The sequence below is a fragment of the Cyclopterus lumpus genome, chromosome 14, assembly GCF_009769545.1.
Source record: "Cyclopterus lumpus isolate fCycLum1 chromosome 14, fCycLum1.pri, whole genome shotgun sequence".
Classification (NCBI taxonomy): Eukaryota; Metazoa; Chordata; class Actinopteri; order Perciformes; family Cyclopteridae; genus Cyclopterus; species Cyclopterus lumpus.
Window position 1 is genome coordinate 1,686,611 of NC_046979.1, and position 22,500 is coordinate 1,709,110.

Here is a 22,500-nt window from a genome sequence, read left to right on the forward strand (position 1 = left end):
GGAGGAGGAGGAGGAGGAGGTGGAGGAGGGAGAGGAGGAGGAGGAGGAGGAGGAGGAAGAGGAGGAGGAGGAGGAAGAGGAGGAGGGTGAGGGGAGGAGGAGGAGGGAGAGGAGCAGTGGATAATTGTGTCATCTCCAGATGCAGGTTACCATGGTAACGCAACTTCTGGATGCTTGACCCTTTGGAAATGAACCTGAACCAGTTGTTACTTATGATAGAGTGCACACTATGTTAGAATAGAGTGTACACTGTTAGAATAGAGTGCACACTATGTTAGAATAGAGTGTACACTCTGTTAGAATAGAGTGTACACTATGTGCATAATAGTGTACACTATGTTAGAATAGAGTGTACACTATATGTATAATAGAGTGTACACTATGTTAGAATAGAGTGTACACTATGTTAGAATATAGTGTACACTATGTTAGAATAGAGTGTACACTCTGTTTAGAATAGAGTGCACACTGTTAGAATAGAGTGCACACTATGTTAGAATAGAGTGTACACTCTGTTAGAATAGAGTGTACACTATGTGCATAATAGTGTACACTATGTTAGAATAGAGTGTACACTATATGTATAATAGAGTGTACACTCTGTTAGAATAGAGTGTACACTATGTGCATAATAGTGCACACTATGTTAGAATAGAGTGTACACTATATGTATAATAGAGTGTACACTGTTAGAATAGAGTGTACACTATGTTAGAATATAGTGTACACTATGTTAGAATAGAGTGTACACTATGTTAGAATAGAGTGTACACTATGTTAGAATAGAGTGTACACTATATGTATAATAGAGTGTACACTATGTGCATAATAGAGTGTACACTATGTTAGAATAGTGTACACTCTATGTATAATAGAGTGTACACTATGTTAGAATATAGTGTACACTATGTGTATAATAGAGTGCACACTATGTTAGAATAGAATAGAGTGTACACTATATGTATAATAGAGTGCACACTGTTAGAATAGAGTGCACACTATGTTAGAATAGAGTGCACACTGTTATAATAGAGTGCACACTATGTTAGAATAGAGTGTACACTATATGTATAATAGAGTGCACACTATGTTAGAATAGAATAGAGTGTACACTATGTTATAATAGAGTGTACACTATGTGCATAATAGTGTACACTATGTTATAATAGAGTGTACACTATGTTAGAATAGAGTGTACACTATATGTATAATAGAGTGTACACTATGTTAGAATAGAGTGTACACTATGTTAGAATAGAGTGCACACTATGTTAGAATAGAGTGTACACTATGTTAGAATAGAGTGCACACTATGTTAGAATAGAGTGTACACTATGTGCATAATAGAGTGCACACTATGTTAGAATATAATAGAGTGTACACTATGTTAGAATAGAGTGTACACTATGTTAGAATAGAGTGTACACTATATGTATAATAGAGTGTACACTATGTTATAATAGAGTGTACACTATGTTAGAATAGAGTGTACACTATATGTATAATAGAGTGTACACTATGTTAGAATAGAGTGTACACTATGTTAGAATAGAGTGCACACTATGTTAGAATAGAGTGTACACTATGTTAGAATAGAGTGTACACTATACGTATAATAGAGTGTACACTGTTAGAATATAGTGCACACTATGTTAGAATAGAGTGCACACTATGTTAGAATAGTGTACACTATATGTATAATAGAGTGTACACTGTTAGAATAGAGTGTACATTATGTTAGAATAGAGTGTACACTATGTTATAATAGAGTGCACACTATGTTAGAATAGAGTGTACACTATATGTATAATAGAGTGTACACTGTTAGAATATAGTGTACACTATGTTAGAATAGAGTGCACACTATGTTATAATAGAGTGCACACTATGTTAGAATAGAGTGTACACTGTTAGAATATAGTGTACACTATGTTAGAATAGAGTGCACACTATGTTATAATAGAGTGCACACTATGTTAGAATAGAGTGTACACTATATGTATAATAGGGTGTACACTATGTTAGAATAGAGTGCACACTGTTAGAATAGAGTGCACACTATGTTAGAATAGAGTGTACACTATGTTAGAATATAGTGTACACTATGTTAGAATAGAGTGCACACTATGTTAGAATATAGTGTACACTATGTTAGAATAGAGTGCACACTATGTTAGAATATAGTGTACACTATATGTATAATAGGGTGTACACTATGTTAGAATAGAGTGCACACTGTTAGAATAGAGTGCACACTATGTTAGAATAGAGTGTACACTATGTGTATAATAGAGTGCACACTATGTTAGAATATAATAGAGTGTACACTATGTTAGAATAGAGTGTACACTATGTTAGAATAGAGTGTACACTATATGTATAATAGAGTGTACACTATGTGCATAATAGAGTGTACACTATGTTAGAATAGTGTACACTCTATGTATAATAGAGTGTACACTATGTTAGAATATAGTGTACACTATGTGTATAATAGAGTGCACACTATGTTAGAATAGAATAGAGTGTACACTATGTTAGAATAGAGTGTACACTATATGTATAATATAGTGTACACTATGTGCATAATAGAGTGTACACTATGTTAGAATAGAGTGTACACTATATGTATAATATAGTGTACACTATGTGCATAATAGAGTGTACACTATGTTAGAATAGTGTACACTCTATGTATAATAGAGTGTACACTATGTTAGAATATAGTGTACACTATGTTAGAATAGAGTGCACACTATGTTATAATAGAGTGCACACTATGTTAGAATAGAGTGCACACTATGTTAGAATAGTGTACACTCTATGTATAATAGGGTGTACACTATGTTAGAATAGAGTGTACACTATGTTATAATAGGGTGTACACTATGTTAGAATAGAGTGCACACTATGTTAGAATAGAGTGCACACTATGTTAGAATAGAGTGTACACTATGTTAGAATATAGTGTACACTATGTTAGAATAGAGTGCACACTATGTTATAATAGAGTGCACACTATGTTAGAATAGAGTGCACACTATGTTAGAATAGTGTACACTCTATGTATAATAGGGTGTACACTATGTTAGAATAGAGTGTACACTATGTTATAATAGGGTGTACACTATGTTAGAATAGAGTGCACACTATGTTAGAATAGAGTGCACACTATGTTAGAATAGAGTGTACACTATGTTAGAATATAGTGTACACTATGTTAGAATAGAGTGCACACTATGTTAGAATAGAGTGTACACTATATGTATAATAGAGTGTACACTATGTTAGAATAGAGTGTACACTATGTTAGAATAGAGTGCACACTATGTTAGAATAGAGTGTACACTATGTTAGAATAGAGTGCACACTATGTTAGAATAGAGTGTACACTATGTGCATAATAGAGTGCACACTATGTTAGAATAGAGTGTACACTATGTTAGAATAGAGTGTACACTATGTTATAATAGGGTGTACACTATGTTAGAATAGAGTGCACACTGTTAGAATAGAGTGCACACTATGTTAGAATAGAGTGCACACTATGTTAGAATAGAGTGTACACTATGTTAGAATATAGTGTACACTATGTTAGAATAGAGTGCACACTATGTTAGAATAGAGTGCACACTATGTTAGAATAGAGTGTACACTATATGTATAATAGAGTGTACACTATGTTAGAATAGAGTGTACACTATGTTAGAATAGAGTGCACACTATGTTAGAATAGAGTGTACACTATGTTAGAATAGAGTGTACACTATGTTAGAATATAGTCTACACTATGTGTATAATAGAGTGTACACTATGTTAGAATAGAGTGCACACTATGTTAGAATAGAGTGTACACTATGTTAGAATAGAGTGTACACTATGTTAGAATAGAGTGTACACTATGTTAGAATAGAGTGTACACTATGTTAGAATAGAGTGTACACTATGTTTATGTTCACTTCAGGCGGGTCTCATGTGAAGTTTGGATTAAAAGTTCCTTTTTGGTTAAGTGGCTCATTCGGTCCGATAACAGGTCAGAGGTCAGAGGTCAGGTTAGCAGGTCAGAGTCAAGGCCCTTTTCTCTGCAGTCATTATTGCGTAATTGGGACAACAGATTCATCCGCTCTGTTTGAACTCTAAAACCTTTCAGAACGTGAACTACCAACGTGGTCGCCATGACGATGGCGGCACAGCAACAAGCCCCTCCTCTCTCTTCTGCACACTTGGACCTCAAACCATCGCCACATTGCAACGTCTGAAACCAGTGTTATTGACTGGCTAATTCCACCATGCTTTCATGCTACAGAACATAAACAGCAGGACTCTTTCCATTAGCTCCTGTTATGATTATAATGAGGTATAAGTGCTGTAAAGGGTCCTTTATAGTGATTAAATACACTCAACCTACTTAGAAACAGAGTATTACTAAAAACACATACAATACATCCATCAGTCAAATAAACTGAACTCAACACCGTCTTTCAAAGCTGTTATTTCGTAGTATTATATAACAAAATAAATCGTGTTCATTTCAAACGCAGCTCAATAACCCGCTGCATGGTGTGAATGTTTTTAAATAGTCATCGAGGTGAATGAGCCGCGTCGTGTAACGGGCCTCAGAAGAAAACATGTTACTACTTATATACTTTATATATATAAATATGTATACTATATATGTATATATAGATAATATATATATAAATAAATATATATATTTATTTTAAAAAGAATATATATACTATATATATATAAATATACATACATATATATACAGCATACATATATATTTTATAAATATATATGTATGTATATGTGTATATATATACTGTATATGTGTGTATACTGTGTATAGATAAATATATATACTATATATACATAAAAATAAATATATATAGGAATAAATATATATACAGTATATATATATACATATTTTTTATATATATATATATATATATATATACATGTATATATGTAAAAAGTGTTCTGCAAAAAAAACACAAAACAAGCTTGAGACCCTTGAAATGAAACATGAAACACATATTTCTCTGTGCATTGACCATGTTTCATATCTGCAGCTTTACTCTGCCTCTCTCTGTTGGACGGAGTTCAGACGTAAAGACGAGACACAATGGGGAATATCGCTATCTCCATGGCAACCACAGGAACTACAAATAACTCCACTGACGACTATCTGATGCACAGACATATGAAATTACTCACTTCATCCCAACACCGCATCACAATCCATCAGACACTTCATCGTGCATGAATTAAGGACTAGAGTGGTTAAGCCCCGCCCCTAATGCCCATCGAAACCATCGACACATCAAAACCATCGACACATCGAAACCATCGACACCATAGACACCATAGAAACCATCGACACCATCAAAACCATCAAAATCATCAACACCATAGAAACCATCGACACCATAGACACCATCGACACCATAGAAACCATCGACACCATAGAAACCATCGACACCATAGAAACCATCGACACCATAGAAACCATCGACACCATAGAAACCATCGACACCATAGAAACCATCGACACCATCGAAACCATCGACACCATAGAAACCATCGACACCATAGAAACCATCGACACCATCGAAACCATCGACACCATAGAAACCATCGACACCATAGACACCATAGAAACCATCGACACCATCGACACCATCAAAATCATCGACACCATAGACACCATAGAAACCATCGACACCATCAAAACCATCGAAATCATCGACACCATCGACACCATAGACACCATAGAAACCATGGACACCATCGAAACCATCGACACCATAGAAACCATCGACACCATCAAAACCATCGAAATCATCGACACCATAGAAACCATCGACACCATCAAAACCATCGAAATCATCGACACCATAGAAACCATCGACACCATCAAAACCATCGAAATCATCGACACCATCGGCACCATCGACACCATCGAAACCATCGGAATCATCGAAACCATAGAAACCATCGACACCATAGAAACCATCAACACCATCGAAACCATTGACACCATCGAAACCATCAAAATCATCCACACCATAGAAACCATCGACACCATCAAAACCATCGAAATCATCGACACCATAGACACCATAGAAACCATCGACACCATCAAAACCATCGAAATCATCGACACCATCGGCACCATCGACACCATCAAAACCATCGAAATCATCGACACCATAGACACCATAGAAACCATGGACACCATCGAAACCATCGACACCATAGAAACCATCGACACCATCAAAACCATCGAAATCATCGACACCATAGAAACCATCGACACCATCAAAACCATCGAAATCATCGACACCATAGACACCATAGAAACCATCGACACCATCAAAACCATCGAAATCATCGACACCATCGGCACCATCGACACCATCGAAACCATCGGAATCATCGAAACCATAGAAACCATCGACACCATAGAAACCATCAACACCATCGAAACCATCAAAACCATTGACACCATCGAAACCATCAAAATCATCCACACCATAGAAACCATCGACACCATCAAAACCATCGAAATCATCGACACCATAGACACCATAGAAACCATCGACACCATCAAAACCATCGAAATCATCGACACCATCGGCACCATCGACACCATCAAAACCATCGAAATCATCGACACCATAGAAACCATGGACACCATCGAAACCATCGACACCATAGAAACCATCGACACCATCAAAACCATCGAAATCATCGACACCATAGAAACCATCGACACCATCAAAACCATCGAAATCATCGACACCATAGACACCATAGAAACCATCGACACCATCAAAACCATCGAAATCATCGGCACCATCGACACCATCGAAACCATCGGAATCATCGAAACCATAGAAACCATCGACACCATAGAAACCATCAACACCATCGAAACCATCAAAACCATTGACACCATCGAAACCATCAAAATCATCCACACCATAGAAACCATCGACACCATCAAAACCATCGAAATCATCGACACCATCGACACCATCGAAACCATCGAAATCATCGAAACCATAGAAACCATCGACACCATAGAAACCATCAACACCATCGAAACCATCAAAACCATTGACACCATCGAAACCATCAAAATCATCCACACCATAGAAACCATCGACACCATCGAAACCATCGACACCATCGAAACCATCGAAACCATAGAAACCATCGACACCATAGAAACCATCGAAACCATCGACACCATAGAAACCATCGACACCATCAACACCATCGAAACCATCGAAACCATCGACACCATAGAAACCATCGACACCATCAACACCATCGAAACCATCGACACCATCAACACCATCGAAACCATCGAAACCATCGACGCCATCGAAACCATCGAAACCATCGACACCATCGAAACCACCATAGAAATCATCGAAACCATCGACACCATCGTTGTTTTTATTCTTAAATATCAGGATCCGTCAATTGTCAACAAGTCCAAGATTATAGTCGTAGATTTATGGGAATTAAATTATTAAATTGGCAGATTTACAAGATTAAAAAGTCACAAATTCATAAAAAGAATATTATACAAATAAAATAAATACTTTCTCTCCCTCCCTCATTGTCTCTCTCTCTTTCTCCCTCCTTATCTCTCTCTCTCTCCCCCCCTCTTTCTCTCTCCCCCTTTCTCTCTCCCTCTTTCTCTCTCTCTCTCCCCTCTCTCTCCCTCCCTCCTTATCTCTCCCCCTCTTTCTCCCTCCTTATCTCTCTCTCTCTCCCCCTCTTTCTCTTTCCCTCTCTCCCCTCTCTCTCCCTCCCTCCTTATCTCTCCCCCTCTTTCTCCCTCCTTATCTCTCTCTCTCTCCCCCTCTTTCTCTTTCCCTCTCTCCCCCTTTCTCTCTCACTCTCTCTCTCTCCCTCTCTCCCTCTCTCTCTCTCTCTCTCTCTCTCCCTCCCTCCCTGTCCCTCCCTCTCCGTCCCTCTCGCTCCACCACTGGCTGCCCTGTGTGGGTGGATGCTGAGCTCGGAGCTGATTGGCTGCAGGTCACACAGGAGGAGGAGCGGCGGACCAATGGCGTCTCCCGGTGGCTCAGTGAGGTCACGTGGAGCGGAGGAGGATTAAGGAGCGGAGCTTAAGCTCAGTTCACACCACACTGGTTAGACTGGTTTCCACTGGTCAACACCACACTGGTTAGACTGGTTTCCGCTGGTCAACACCACGCTGGTTAGACTGGTTTCCACTGGTCAACACCACACTGGTTAGACTGGTTTCCGCTGGTCAACACCACACTGGTTAGACTGGTTTCCGCTGGTCAACACCACGCTGGTTAGACTGGTTTCCACTGGTCAACACCACACTGGTTAGACTGGTTTCCGCTGGTCAACACCACGCTGGTTAGACTGGTTTCCACTGGTCAACACCACACTGGTTAGACTGGTTTCCGCTGGTCAACACCACGCTGGTTAGACTGGTTTCCACTGGTCAACACCACACTGGTTAGACTGGTTTCCACTGGTCAACACCACACTGGTTAGACTGGTTTCCACTGGTCAACACCACACACTGGTTAGACTGGTTTCCACTGGTCAACACCACACTGGTTAGACTGGTTTCCACTGGTCAACACCACACACTGGTTAGACTGGTTTCCACTGGTCAACACCACGCTGGTTAGACTGGTTTACACTGGTCAACACCACACTGGTTAGACTGGTTTCCACTGGTCAACACCACGCTGGTTAGACTGGTTTCCACTGGTCAACACCACACTGGTTAGACTGGTTTCCACTGGTCAACACCACACTGGTTAGACTGGTTTCCACTGGTCAACATGTGTGATATGCTGATGCTCTTTAAAGGGCAGCAGGAGCTTCATCTGAGAATATTTATAATATTTATTGATTAGTCAACAGATGTTAAAGCTTGTCTGTTCAGTCGATGAGGCCCTGAACCCAGTGTGTGTGTGTGCGGGGGGGGGGGTTATGTGTGTGTGTGTGTATGTGTGTGTGTATGTGTGTGTGGGGGGGGGTTAGGTGTGAGTATGTGTGTGTGTGTGTGTGGGGGGGGGGTTTATGTGTGGGTATGTGTGTGTGTGTGTGTGTGTGTATGTGTGTGTGTATGTGTGTGTGGGGGGGGGGGTTTATGTGTGGGTATGTGTGTGTGTGTGTGTGAATGGTAATTGTGTGATGGCAGGTGGCCCCTCGCTCTCTGCCATCAGTGGGTGATTGACATGTGGCGTTGAAGACCAGAAAGGCCATAATATCGTCATGGTGATGAAGCCCACGGCTGTTTTTACGAAACTGGGTTTCTCTCTCAGACGATTGAATATAAAACAATCTGTGCTCATAATTCATTTAAAATTAAATCCAACGTCCATTTTGAAGACTTCCACGTTCTGAGGTCAACGACCTCCAGTCTCATTTGACCCTTTGACCCCACCGTTTGGAGTCAGAGGCGCTTCCTGCCTCCTCCTCCTTTTTGTCCTCCTCCTTCATTCGTTCTCCCTCCTCCTCCTTTTCGTCGTCGTCCTCCTCCTTTCGTTCTCCCTCCTCCTCCTTTTCGTCGTCGTCCTCCTCCTTTCGTTCTCCCTCCTCCTCCTTTTCGTCGTCGTCCTCCTCCTTTCGTTCTCCCTCCTCCTCCTTTTCGTCGTCGTCCTCCTCCTTTCGTTCTCCCTCCTCCTCCTTTTCGTTGTTGTCCTCCTCCTCCTTTCGTTCTCCCTCCTCCTTTTCGTCGTCGTCGTCCTCCTCCTTTCGTTCTCCCTCCTCCATTTCCTCCACCTCCTCCTTTTGTTCTCCCTCCTCCTCCTTTTCGTCGTCGTCCTCCTCCTCCTTTCGTTCTCCCTCCTCCTTTTCGTCGTCGTCGTCCTCCTCCTTTCGTTCTCCCTCCTCCTCTTTTTCATTCTCCCTCCTCCTCCTCCTCTTTTCGTTCTCCTCCTCCTTTCGTTCTCCCTCCTCCTCCTTTTCGTCGTCCTCCTCCTCCTCCTTTCGTTCTCCCTCCTCCTCCTCTTTTTTGTTCTCCCTCCTCCTCCTTCTCCTCCTCTTTTCATCCTCCTCCTCCTCCTCCTCCTCCTCCTCCTCCTTTTCGTCGTCCTCCTCCTCCTTTCGTTCTCCCTCCTCCTCCTCCTCCTCCTTTTCCTCCTCCTCTTTTTGTTCTCCTCCTCCTCCTTTCGTTCTCCCTCCTCCTCCTTTTCGTCGTCGTCGTCCTCCTCCTCCTCCTTTCGTTCTCCCTCCTCCTCCTCCTCCTCCTCTTCGTTCTCCCTCCTCCTCCTTCTCCTCCTCTTTTCGTCCTCCTCCTCCTTTTCGTCGTTGTCCTCCTCCTCCTCCTTTCGTTCTCCCTCCTCCTCCTCCTCCTCCTTTTCCTCCTCCTCTTTTTGTTCTCCTCCTCCTCCTTTCGTTCTCCCTCCTCCTCCTTTTCGTCGTCGTCGTCCTCCTCCTCCTCCTTTCGTTCTCCCTCCTCCTCCTCCTCCTCCTCTTCGTTCTCCCTCCTCCTCCTTCTCCTCCTCTTTTCGTCCTCCTCCTCCTTTTCGTCGTTGTCCTCCTCCTCCTCCTTTCGTTCTCCCTCCTCCTCCTTTTCCTCCTCCTCCTTTCGTTCTCCCTCCTCCTCCTTCTCTTTTCGTCCTCCTCCTCGTCCTCCTCCTCCTTTTCGTCGTTGTCCTCCTCCTCCTCCTTTCGTTCTCCCTCCTCCTCCTCCTTTTCCTCCTCCTCTTTTTCGTTCTCCCTCCTCCTCCTCCTCCTCCTCCTCCTCCTCCTCCTCCTCCTCCTCCAGTGTTAGTGGGTGACTCATGCAGGCAGCCATGTTGTTTTTTATACGAGTTCGTTCTCTTGTACAGAATTAGCCCGGCGTGGAGCAACAAGGTTGTTTCCATGGCAACGCAGAGGCAAGTGACGGACAGCTAACGGTCCTGAGCTGCCCCCCCCCCCCCCCCCGGCTAGTTAGCATGTTTATTCTTTTATTACATTTATTACATTTCACCGGGAACCAAAAGACGGTTTCTAACGGTTACGTGAGCGCAGCGTTCAAGAGAAACGGTTACATAACAAGAGGAGCTGCATCACCACGGAGACACACACACACACACACATGAACACATCACACACACACACATGAACACATCACACATGAACACATCACACACACACACATGAACACATGAACACATCACACACACACACATGAACACATGAACACACACACACACACACACACATGAACACATCACACACACACACAAGAACACATGAACACATCACACACACACACATGAACACATGAACACATGAACACACACACACACACATGAACACATCACACATGAACACATCACACACACACACAAGAACACATGAACACATCACACACACACACATGAACACATGAACACATGAACACACACACACACACACATGAACACATCACACACACACACACATGAACACATCACACATGAACACATCACACACACACACACACACACACATCACACACACACACACACACACACACATGAACACATCACACATGAACACATCACACACACACACACACACACATGAACACATCACACACATCACACATGAACACATAACACACACACACACACACATGAACACATCACACACATCACACACATGAACACACCACACACACACACATGAACACATCACACACACACACACACACATGAACACATCACACACATCACACACATGAACACATCACACACACACACACACATGAACACATCACACACACACACATGAACACATCACACACACACACATGAACACATCACACACACACACATCACACACACACACATGAACATATCACACACACACACATGAACGCATCACACACACACACACATGAACACATCACACACACACACATGAACACATCACACACACACACATCACACACACACACATGAACATATCACACACACACACATGAACGCATCACACACATGAACACATCACACACACACACATGAACACATCACACACACACACACACACACATGAACATATCACACACACACACACAGACACAAACACACACACACACAGACACACACACACAGACACAAACACACACACACACAAACACACACACACAAACACACACAGACACAGACACAAACACACACACAGACACAAACACACACACACACAGACACAAACACACACACAGACACAAACACACACACAGACACAAAAACACACACACACAGACACAAACACACACAGACACAAACACACACACACACACATACACAAACACACACAGACACAAACACACACCCACCACAAACACACACACAGACACAAACACACACACAGACACACACACACAGACACAAACACACACAGACACAAACACACACACACACAGACACAAACACACACACACACAGACACAAACACACACACACACACACACAAACACACACACACAGACACACACACACAGACACAAACACACACAGACACAAACACACACACACACAGACACACACACACACAAACACGGCCGGCGCCTTAAGGCCGTGTTATGTAATCCACCAGCTGGATGGTGGATTGGTGGGAGCCCCATGGCGCCCTGACCTGAACCGGTTTCAGGTGCTCTTCAGTGTTGTCCTCTAAAATGCATGTTGACCGTCTCCATGTTGCTTCGGTGCTTTAAAGGAACTCTTTGATGCTGGAGCGATTAGCTTAGCATAAACACAGCAAGCGGTGGGAAACGGCTAGCCGGCTCTCCTTTAAGGAGTCAGGCTGTCAACAAACATCGGGAGGAAACGTTCGACTCTACTGAGGGAAACTACATTACCCATGAGCCTCCACTGCCGCGGCCGAGGAGCCGGAGCCGGTGAGAGGGCGTGGACAAAAAACACACACACACACACACACACACACACAGTGGTGAAGCGTGACCCCCTTTTCCAGCTTAAAGCCTCGTGACGCGCATGTTGAAGTGTGTGTATCATAAATAAAACAACAACTATTATAATTTATTCACGTGGAAAACATGCAATAAAGATGCTCTGACTAAATAACAGATATGAAGAATAAAAATACTCTTTACTGTTGTTTTTATCATTATTTAAGCCATTTAAATATATATGTATGTATATATATATATATATATTTATATATATATATATATATATAAATGTGAAACAATAAATTGATGATTTATTGTTTCTTATACAAACTTATTATTATTAGTGTTATGAAAACTAAAATGTATTAAATTCAAGTTATTTAACGAAACAATACAATGAAACCGTAAAGATTTAAAGGTAAAAATAGATTTTAAACACGGAATACGACGACAGACGAACTGGAACCAATCAAAATAATAAAAAGGCATTCAGCGCCACCTCCGTGTGACTCATCGCCCGAGTTTTGGGCACCTGGCGCGAACAGGAAGTCGCCTCCCGAGAACGATTCGCCGATCCGTAACGCCGGAGGAGGGAAAGGAGGACGCTGCTCTTCAAGGTCACGGCCTCTCCAGAGGTGGAATTAATTAAGACACACAGGTTTTTATTAAAGCAGTCGATATAATTACAATATCTTGTGCAACATTATTGGTACGTTTCATAGCCCAGACAGGAGGGCTCCAGTTTCCTGTTTCCTGTGTGGGGTTTGCATGTTCTCCGTGTATTTGCATGTTCTGCTCCCAGGTGCTCTGGCTTTCCTCTTCAAAAGCTCTGGACTTTCCCCAGTGCATGCTGGGAAAGATTTAACTCCCCAGTTATAGGAGGCTAGAGAGACAGTGGAGGCCACGCCCACCTGAGGGGAGACCAATCAGGCGGCAACCTCCGGTTCTGCCAAGTGAAGCTAATGCTTCATGTGTTAAAGCTGCATTCTCTCTCCTGACCACCAGGGGGCGACTCCTCTGGTTGTATAGAAGTCTATGCTTCATGTGTTAAAGCTGCATTCTATCTCCTGACCACCAGGGGGCGACTCCTCTGGTTGTATAGAAGTCTATGCTTCATGTGTTAAAGCTGCATTCTCTCTACTGACCACCAGGGGGCGACTCCTCTGGTTGTATAGAAGTCCATGCTTCATGTGTTAAAGCTGCATTCTCTCTACTGACCACCAGGGGGCGACTCCTCTGGTTGTATAGAAGTCTATGCTTCATGTGTTAAAGCTGCATTCTCTCTATTGACCACCAGGGGGCGACTCCTCTGGTTGTATAGAAGTCTATGCTTTATGTGTTAAAGCTGCATTCTCTCTACTGACCACCAGGGGGAGACTCCTCTGGTTGTATAGAAGTCTATGCTTCATGTGTTAAAGCTGCATTCTCTCTACTGACCACCAGGGGGCGACTCCTCTGGTTGTATAGAAGTCTATGCTTCACGTGTTAAAGCTGCATTTTCTCTCCTGACCACCAGGGGGCGACTCCTCTGGTTGTATAGAAGTCTATGCTTCATGTGTTAAAGCTGCATTCTCTCTAATGACCACCAGGGGGCGACTCCTCTGGTTGTATAGAAGTCTATGCTTCATGTGTTAAGGTTGCCGGTGGCGGTCGCTGAGTTTTTGTGGTTTAATCCCGGCGAGACGCTCTGATTAAGGGATTACTCCTCGTTGTGAAGGTGAGCTCCTCGTGGTGAAGGGAGCTCCTCATGGTGAAGGTGAGCTCCTCGTTGTGAAGGTGAGCTCCTCGTGGTGAAGGTGAGCTCCTCGTGGTGAAGGTGAGCTCCTCATGGTGAAGGTGAGCTCCTCGTTGTGAAGATGAGCTCCTCGTTGTGAAGATGAGCTCCTCGTGGTGAAGGTGAGCTCCTCGTGGTGAAGGTGAGCTCCTCGTGGTGAAGGTGAGCTCCTCGTGGTGAAGGTGAGCTCCTCGTGGTGAAGGTGTGCTCCTCGTTGTGAAGGTGAGCTCCTCGTGGTGAAGGTGAGCTCCTCGTTGTGAAGGTGAGCTCCTCGTGGTGAAGGTGAGCTCCTCGTGGTGAAGGTGAGCTCCTCGTGGTGAAGGTGAGCTCCTCGTGGTGAAGGTGAGCTCCTCGTGGTGAAGGTGAGCTCCTCGTTGTGAAGGTGAGCTCCTCGTTGTGAAGGTGAGCTCCTCGTGGTGAAGGTGAGCTCCTCGTGGTGAAGGTGAGCTCCTCGTGGTGAAGGTGAGCTCCTCGTGGTGAAGGTGAGCTCCTCGTGGTGAAGGTGAGCTCCTCGTGGTGAAGGTGAGCTCCTCGTGGTGAAGGTGAGCTCCTCGTTGTGAAGGTGAGCTCCTCGTGGTGAAGGTGAGCTCCTCGTGGTGAAGGTGAGCTCCTCGTTGTGAAGGTGAGCTCCTCGTGGTGAAGGTGAGCTCCTCGTGGTGAAGGTGAGCTCCTCGTGGTGAAGGTGAGCTCCTCGTGGTGAAGGTGAGCTCCTCGTGGTGAAGGTGAGCTCCTCGTTGTGAAGGTGAGCTCCTCGTTGTGAAGGTGAGCTCCTCGTGGTGAAGGTGAGCTCCTCGTTGTGAAGATGAGCTCCTCGTGGTGAAGGTGAGCTCCTCGTGGTGAAGGTGAGCTCCTCGTGGTGAAGGTGTGCATTGCCAGAACCGAGTCTTTCAAACCTCAAAGTCACGGAGAAGGAAACAAACTATTGTTTCCACTTCGTCCTTCTGAGGTGCTCTAGAAACAAAACCTCAGTCAGTTCCCAGAAGCCTCGGAGGAGCTTTATCTCTGCTGGCTTCACGCCGCTCTGATTAAACAGAGAGAGGGAGAGGTGGAGAAAGAGAGAGAGAGGAGAGAGAGAGGTGGAGAGAGAGGAGAGAGAGAGGAGGGAGAGAGAGAGGGAGAGAGGTGGAGAGAGAGAGAGAGAGAGGTGGAGAGAGAGAGAGAGAGAGAGATGGAGAGAGAGAGAGAGAGAGGTGGAGAGAGAGGAGAGAAAGGAGAGAGAGAGAGAGAGAGAGAGAGGTGGAGAGAGAGGAGAGAAAGGAGAGAGAGAGAGAGGTGGAGAGAGAGGAGAGAAAGGAGAGAGAGAGAGAGGGAGGTGGAGAGAGAGGAGAGAAAGGAGAGAGAGAGAGAGAGAGAGGTGGAGAGAGAGAGAGAGAGAGGTGGAGAGAGAGGAGAGAGAGGGAGAGAGAGAGGGAGAGGTGGAGAGAGAGGAGAGAGAGAGAGAGAGAGGGAGGTGGAGACAGATGGCGGCGCATAAAAAAAAACTTTAAAAAATGCCGAAGCGAATGTCGACCTTTTTGTTGAAAGCTTCGTCTGCTCGATGGCTTTTTGTGTGTCTGTCTGTGTGTGTGTGTGTGTCTGTGTGTGTGTGTGTCTGTGTCTGTGTGTCTGTGTGTGTGTCTGTGTGTGTGTGTGTCTGTGTGTGTGTCTGTGTGTGTGTGTCTGTGTGTGTGTGTGTGTGTGTGTGTCTGTGTGTGTGTGTAACTGTGTGTGTGTGTGTGTCTGTGTGTGTGTCTGTGTGTGTGTCTGTGTGTGTGTGTGTCTGTGTGTGTCTGTGTGTGTGTGTGTGTGTGTGTCTGTGTGTGTGTGTGTGTGTGTCTGTGTGTGTGTCTGTGTGTGTGTGTGTGTCTGTGTGTGTGTGTGTCTGTGTGTCTGTGTGTGTGTGTGTGTCTGTGTGTGTGTGTGTCTGTGTGTATGTGAGGCCGCTTTCTTTCGTTTATAAAACTATTTATAAAACATTTTTTTAGGGTTACATGTGTGAATGAAATATATGTGTAAACATATATTTCATTCACACATGTTTTATAAATATGAAAATGTTTTCTCTTCTTTTTTCTCTACATCTAATTATCTTGAGGGTTACTTCATGTAAAAGAATGTGGGATAGGACTATCTAATATAGTATATATATATAATATATCAGGATTATGTTTGTATTAGATTGTGTTGTTTGTGTTGACTGAACAACACAAGAGATGAGACTCACGTGTGGTTTCTTCTGTTTAAATTGTTACTTTGACTGTGACGAAGTCTTTTGAAACTAGTTCAGAAACGAGGTCACTTCAAACCTCGTGGGACTCCAGCGGGTCGGTCTGATCGGTCTGAAGCGGCTCACGGACGCCACGGCGACATCGAAGCATCCGCTGGGTCGGCGTCTGAGGTCGTGACCTTTTGATGTTCAGGTTAACGCAGTGAACGGGGAACATATTGTGGGATGTATTGAGAGCGAAGCTCCGTGAATACGACGTCGTCCTGCTGCTGGAAGGCTAAAAGACCTCTTTTATTGTCTATGCTTCATGTGTTAAAGCTGCATTCTCTCTCCTGACCACCAGGGGGCGACTCCTCTGGTTGTATAGAAGTCTACGCTTCATGTGTTAAAGCTGCATTCTCTCTCCTGACCACCAGGGGGCGACTCCTCTGGTTGTATAGAAGTCTACGCTTCATATGTTAAAGCTGCATTCTCTCTCCTGACCACCAGGGGGCGACTCCTCTGGTTGTATAGAAGTCTACGCTTCATGTGTTAAAGCTGCATTCTCTCTCCTGACCACCAGGGGGCGACTCCTCTGGTTGTATAGAAGTCTACGCTTCATGTGTTAAAGCTGCATTCTCTCTCCTGACCACCAGGGGGCGACTCCTCTGGTTGTATAGAAGTCTACGCTTCATATGTTAAAGCTGCATTCTCTGCATTAATGTAGTTGTATTGAATAATAAGACTTAATTAACATTTTAGATCATATTCTATTGGACATGTTTCCATCTGTAAAGAGAACAAACGGCTTTGTTTCCTTTTTAAAGTTTATTGTTATTAAAGGAAACTCTTCGTCCACACATACGAGGTCGTGTCCGACATCTAATGATTCACCGTCACACGTGAGAAACTTTTTAATCTTCACAAATGACTGAAACGGTAAATTGATGTTGTGATATCGACAGAATACTAATCAATATGTTACTGATAACTTCTGCTGTAAATAAACGGAAATCAATTGATTGTCAAAATACTTGAAGATTAATATTCTATTGACGAAACTTTTTTAAAAAAAGGTTCAAATGCAGCTTCTGACCTCGTCTCCTTCCATTTGGGTTCAGAATGTGTTTTTATGGGCGGAGCCTCCAATAAGTCATTTTAATTATCAACGTCAGCATTATTGACGATGTCGGTCGTCTCCACATAAGGGCGAAGAAACGACCGCCATGTTTCAGTTTAACCGTCTTTATCCTCCTCGAACACCACTGTGTGTGTGTGTGTGTGTGTGTGTGTGTGTGTGTGTGTGTGTGTGCTGGAGGAAGCCGGATCTGCCCCCTAGTTCTTTACAGCTGCGGGAGACGTTTCTGTTTAATGAGGTCTGGAAAGGCTCTCGCCTCAATTACTATCCATCATCTGTGTGTGTGTGTGTGTGTGTGTGTGTGTGTGTGTGTGTGTGTGTGTGTGTGTGTGTCTTACTCCTCTTTATGTCATCAGCAGCAGTCGGTACCGTGTCAGTGATATCGGTCGACTGACGTTTCACGACTCAAACTAAATCGTGCATCAAATGTATTTTATATTTTATATTTTAATTTAATTTAATTTAACTCAACGTCTTTTATGGATCAACGAGCGGGTCGTCGAACTCTTTAACAGAAATTTGCTCTCTTAAGTTTCTTGGAAATCATTAAGCGTAAAAAAAACTACAAATAATCAAATTAAAATACATTTTCTTCACTCGATGGCGTCACGGAAGTCAACCGGTATTTTCTACGTACTATTCCATCCCATAATATACGCTTATTGCCTCTTGTGACCTGCAGACTGTTGGCATCACGTGTCTGTTCAAAGAAAAGGGAAATGAAAGGATCCTGATGCATGTTGGGTTCTTTTCCTTTGGACCGAACCGGGACCCTCAAACCGGGACCCAGACCCAAAACCACGAGACCCCCCATGTGGACATTAGAACTGGCAAATCTAAAAATGCCTCGTGGAGTAAATAAATAAACATGATGTTGATGTTCACGTTGTCGGTTGAGGTCCTTTGACGTGAAGCTTTGCTTACGTCCATCTTTCCTCTACAACTCAAAGCTCTTAGGCTGTATAGACTTCTATACAACCAGAGGAGTCGCCCCCTGGTGGTCAGGAGAGAGAATGCAGCTTTAACACATGAAGCATAGACTTCTATACAACCAGAGGAGTCGCCCCCTGGTGGTCAGGAGAGAGAATGCAGCTTTAACACATGAAGCATAGACTTCTATACAACCAGAGGAGTCGCCCCCTGGTGGTCAGGAGAGAGAATGCAGCTTTAACACATGAAGCATAGACTTCTATACAACCAGAGGAGTCGTACCCTGGTGGTCAGTAGAGAGAATGCAGCTTTAACACATGAAGCATAGACTTCTATACAACCAGAGGAGTCACCCCCTGGTGGTCAGTAGAGAGAATGCAGCTTTAACACATGAAGCATAGACTTCTATACAACCAGGAGTCGTCCCCTGGTGGTCAGTAGAGAGAATGCAGCTTTAACACATGAAGCATAGACTTCTATACAACCAGAGGAGTCGCCCCCTGGTGGTCAGGAGAGAGAATGCACCTTTAACACATGAAGCATAGACTTCTATACAACCAGAGGAGTCGCCCCCTGGTGGTCAGGAGAGAGAATGCAGCTTTAACACATGAAGCATAGACTTCTATACAACCAGAGGAGTCGCCCCCTGGTGGTCAGGAGAGAGAATGCAGCTTTAACACATGAAGCATAGACTTCTATACAACCAGAGGAGTCTCCCCCTGGTGGTCAGGAGAGAGAATGCAGCTTTAACACATGAAGCATAGACTTCTATACAACCAGTCGCCCCCTTTAACTGTCTCTTTTAACTCGACGTGCTTCATTCTTAAAACATGACTTAGATTCAGGCTGAAGATGTTGGTCTTCAGTGATTGGTTCGTGAAGACCCCGCCCCCCCTCCATGGAAGTCAATTACACTGAAGCAAAGTCAGACTGAAACAGACATGGATGTAAACTGCAACATGGCTGGTTGGCAGAGGCGGTAATTCTACTTCACACAGCTGCATGATCTCACACTTGAAACACACACACACACACACGCACACAACCACACACACACACACACACACACACACACACACACACACACAGATCACAGTGTTCAAAGGGAGTCGACTGCATCATCTTCTGTTCAGATGTGACTCCCAGCTGCCTGAAGCAAAATGGATTAAAACCAAACTGCCGTAACAGACACACAACACACACATACACACACACACACACACAACACAAAACACACACATACACACACACACACAAAACACACAACACACAGCACACAAGCTTTGTCGACACCCCCAAACTCGTTCTAGCACACCAAGTGCTTCACTATTAACACACACACACACACACACACACACACACACACACACACACACACACACACCGAGGGGATCTCTCTTCTTGCAGAAGTCTATTATTAGCTGTTCAACCCAGAGACAAACTAATGACACGTTGAGATGAATCACCAGAGTTGCTGCCTCCAACTATCATTACGCTCAACAGCAGAGCTACAGTAGACACACACACACACACACACACACACACACACACACACACACACACACACACACGTCTGCAGGTTTTCCCCCCGACATCGTCAAAAATCCTCCCGATCCGACGTCATGAACTCGTAGTTTTTGACTTCCGGCATCGATGTTTTATTTTTATTTTGGGACGACCTAAAAGTACTAAAATACTTCTAAGTAAAAATCAATTTCCCTGGTGACGGTTCTACTCTTATACACATTAGATTATTATTACTTGTGCATTAATGTACAAGCTGGATTTTACTGTTGTTCTCTCATATTGAACTATTAACTGATTATTTGCATTAATCTTCTCATTATATTGTTTCTGAAAAAGAAAATTGTCTAAAAAATGGCGAGAGAGGTTTTAATCCACTGGTTTTGGCTCATTTTTAGCATTAAAGCTAAATAATACTGCGTCTCTCTCATGAAGGCTTTTGCTAAATAAATACATTTAAAAAGGGGTTTGTAGAAAAATGTGATAAATATTTATGCTCATGTGAAAAATAAAAGGTGTTTAAGTTTTTAGTATTCAGCCCAGTAATCACACGCTAATGGCCATAAATTAATTTTAATAAGACGAACAGCGACGTGCTGTTGTCTGAAGCACCGTGATCAAGGTGTCACATGACCCGACGACGCGAACACCATTATTACTGCGCGGGGACGCCTGGGATGTTGCCGTGGCAACTGACGCACATAATGTAAAGAAGGGTCAGATCCTCGTTCGCAGAGCAACGACGAGTTTCCTGTCGCTGCAGACGACCCCCGTTCATACGGTCATTAAAAACCTAAATCAAATTAAACTACACATTAGGGTAAATAACTACGATATTACATAACAGTCCTGACCTTCAAAGGCAGGCCGGCCAATCACATCGCAGCATCTCGACCACTATCCGGCTCTTCATGCAATCCTTTTTTAATATCACATTATATATTTTCATCCTTCCTTAAGTCCCGCCCTCTCAAGAGCAGACCGGCCAATCACAGCGTAGCATCTCACAACGGTTCCAGGTGTCCTTCATCCTCAGTCCGGTTTAGGCTGGTCCTGGTTCAACGTTGCGTAATAGTGACGCTCCTCAATACTCGGAGAGATTAGAAGGAGAAACACGTTTCTTAAATGTTATATTTCTACGTAAAATAAACCCCTCCAATGCTAACATTAGCCGAGTATGTTAGCACCTCTATGCTACGCTAGCTACTGAATGTAAACACATGCTGCTGTTCCACCGACTGAACCACAGACTGAACCAGAGACTGAACCACAGACTGAACCACAGACTGAACCAGAGACTGAACCACAGACTGAACCAGAGACTGAACCAGAGACTGAACCACAGACTGAACCAGAGACTGAACCACAGACTGAACCACAGACTGAACCACAGACTGAACCAGAGACTGAACCAGAGACTGAACCAGAGACTGAACCACAGACTGAACCAGAGACTGAACCACAGACTGAACCACAGACTGAACCAGAGACTGAACCACAGACTCAACCAGAGACTGAACCACAGACTGAACCACAGTCTGAACCACAGACTGAACCAGAGACTGAACCACAGACTGAACCAGAGACTGAACCACAGACTGAACCACAGACCGAACCACAGACCGAACCACAGACCGGACCACAGACCGGACCACAGACCGGACCACAGACCGGACCAGAGACCGAACCACAGACCGAACCACAGTCCGAACCACAGTCCGAACCACAGACCGAACCAGAGACCGAACCACAGACTCAACCACAGACTGAACCACAGACTGAACCACAGACTGAACCACAGACCGAACCACAGACCGAACCACAGTCCGAACCACAGTCCGAACCAGAGACCGAACCACAGACTCAACCAGAGACTGAACCACAGACTGAACCACAGACTGAACCACAGACCGAACCACAGACCGAACCACAGACCGAACCACAGACCGAACCACAGACCGAACCACAGACCAAACCACAGACCGAACCACAGACTCAACCAGAGACTGAACCACAGACTCAACCAGAGACTGAACCAGAGACCGGACCAC

At 44.0% G+C, this 22,500-nt stretch overlaps 2 protein-coding genes across 2 annotated transcripts in view; both read right to left on the reverse strand.

Annotated features, from left to right (window-relative positions):
• ppm1e (protein phosphatase, Mg2+/Mn2+ dependent, 1E) overlaps window positions 1-22,500 on the reverse strand; it is a 36,946-nt gene that overhangs the window by 10,518 nt on the left and 3,928 nt on the right. The window lies entirely within an intron of this gene.
• LOC117742713 (mucin-1-like) overlaps window positions 14,471-22,500 on the reverse strand; it is a 9,508-nt gene continuing 1,478 nt past the window's right edge. The window contains exon 2 of the mRNA XM_034550302.1: window positions 14,471-15,623. Within this exon, the coding sequence (XP_034406193.1) occupies window positions 14,724-15,542 (819 nt within the window). The 5' untranslated portion in view covers window positions 15,543-15,623 and the 3' untranslated portion in view covers window positions 14,471-14,723. The remainder of the gene's footprint in view (window positions 15,624-22,500) is intronic.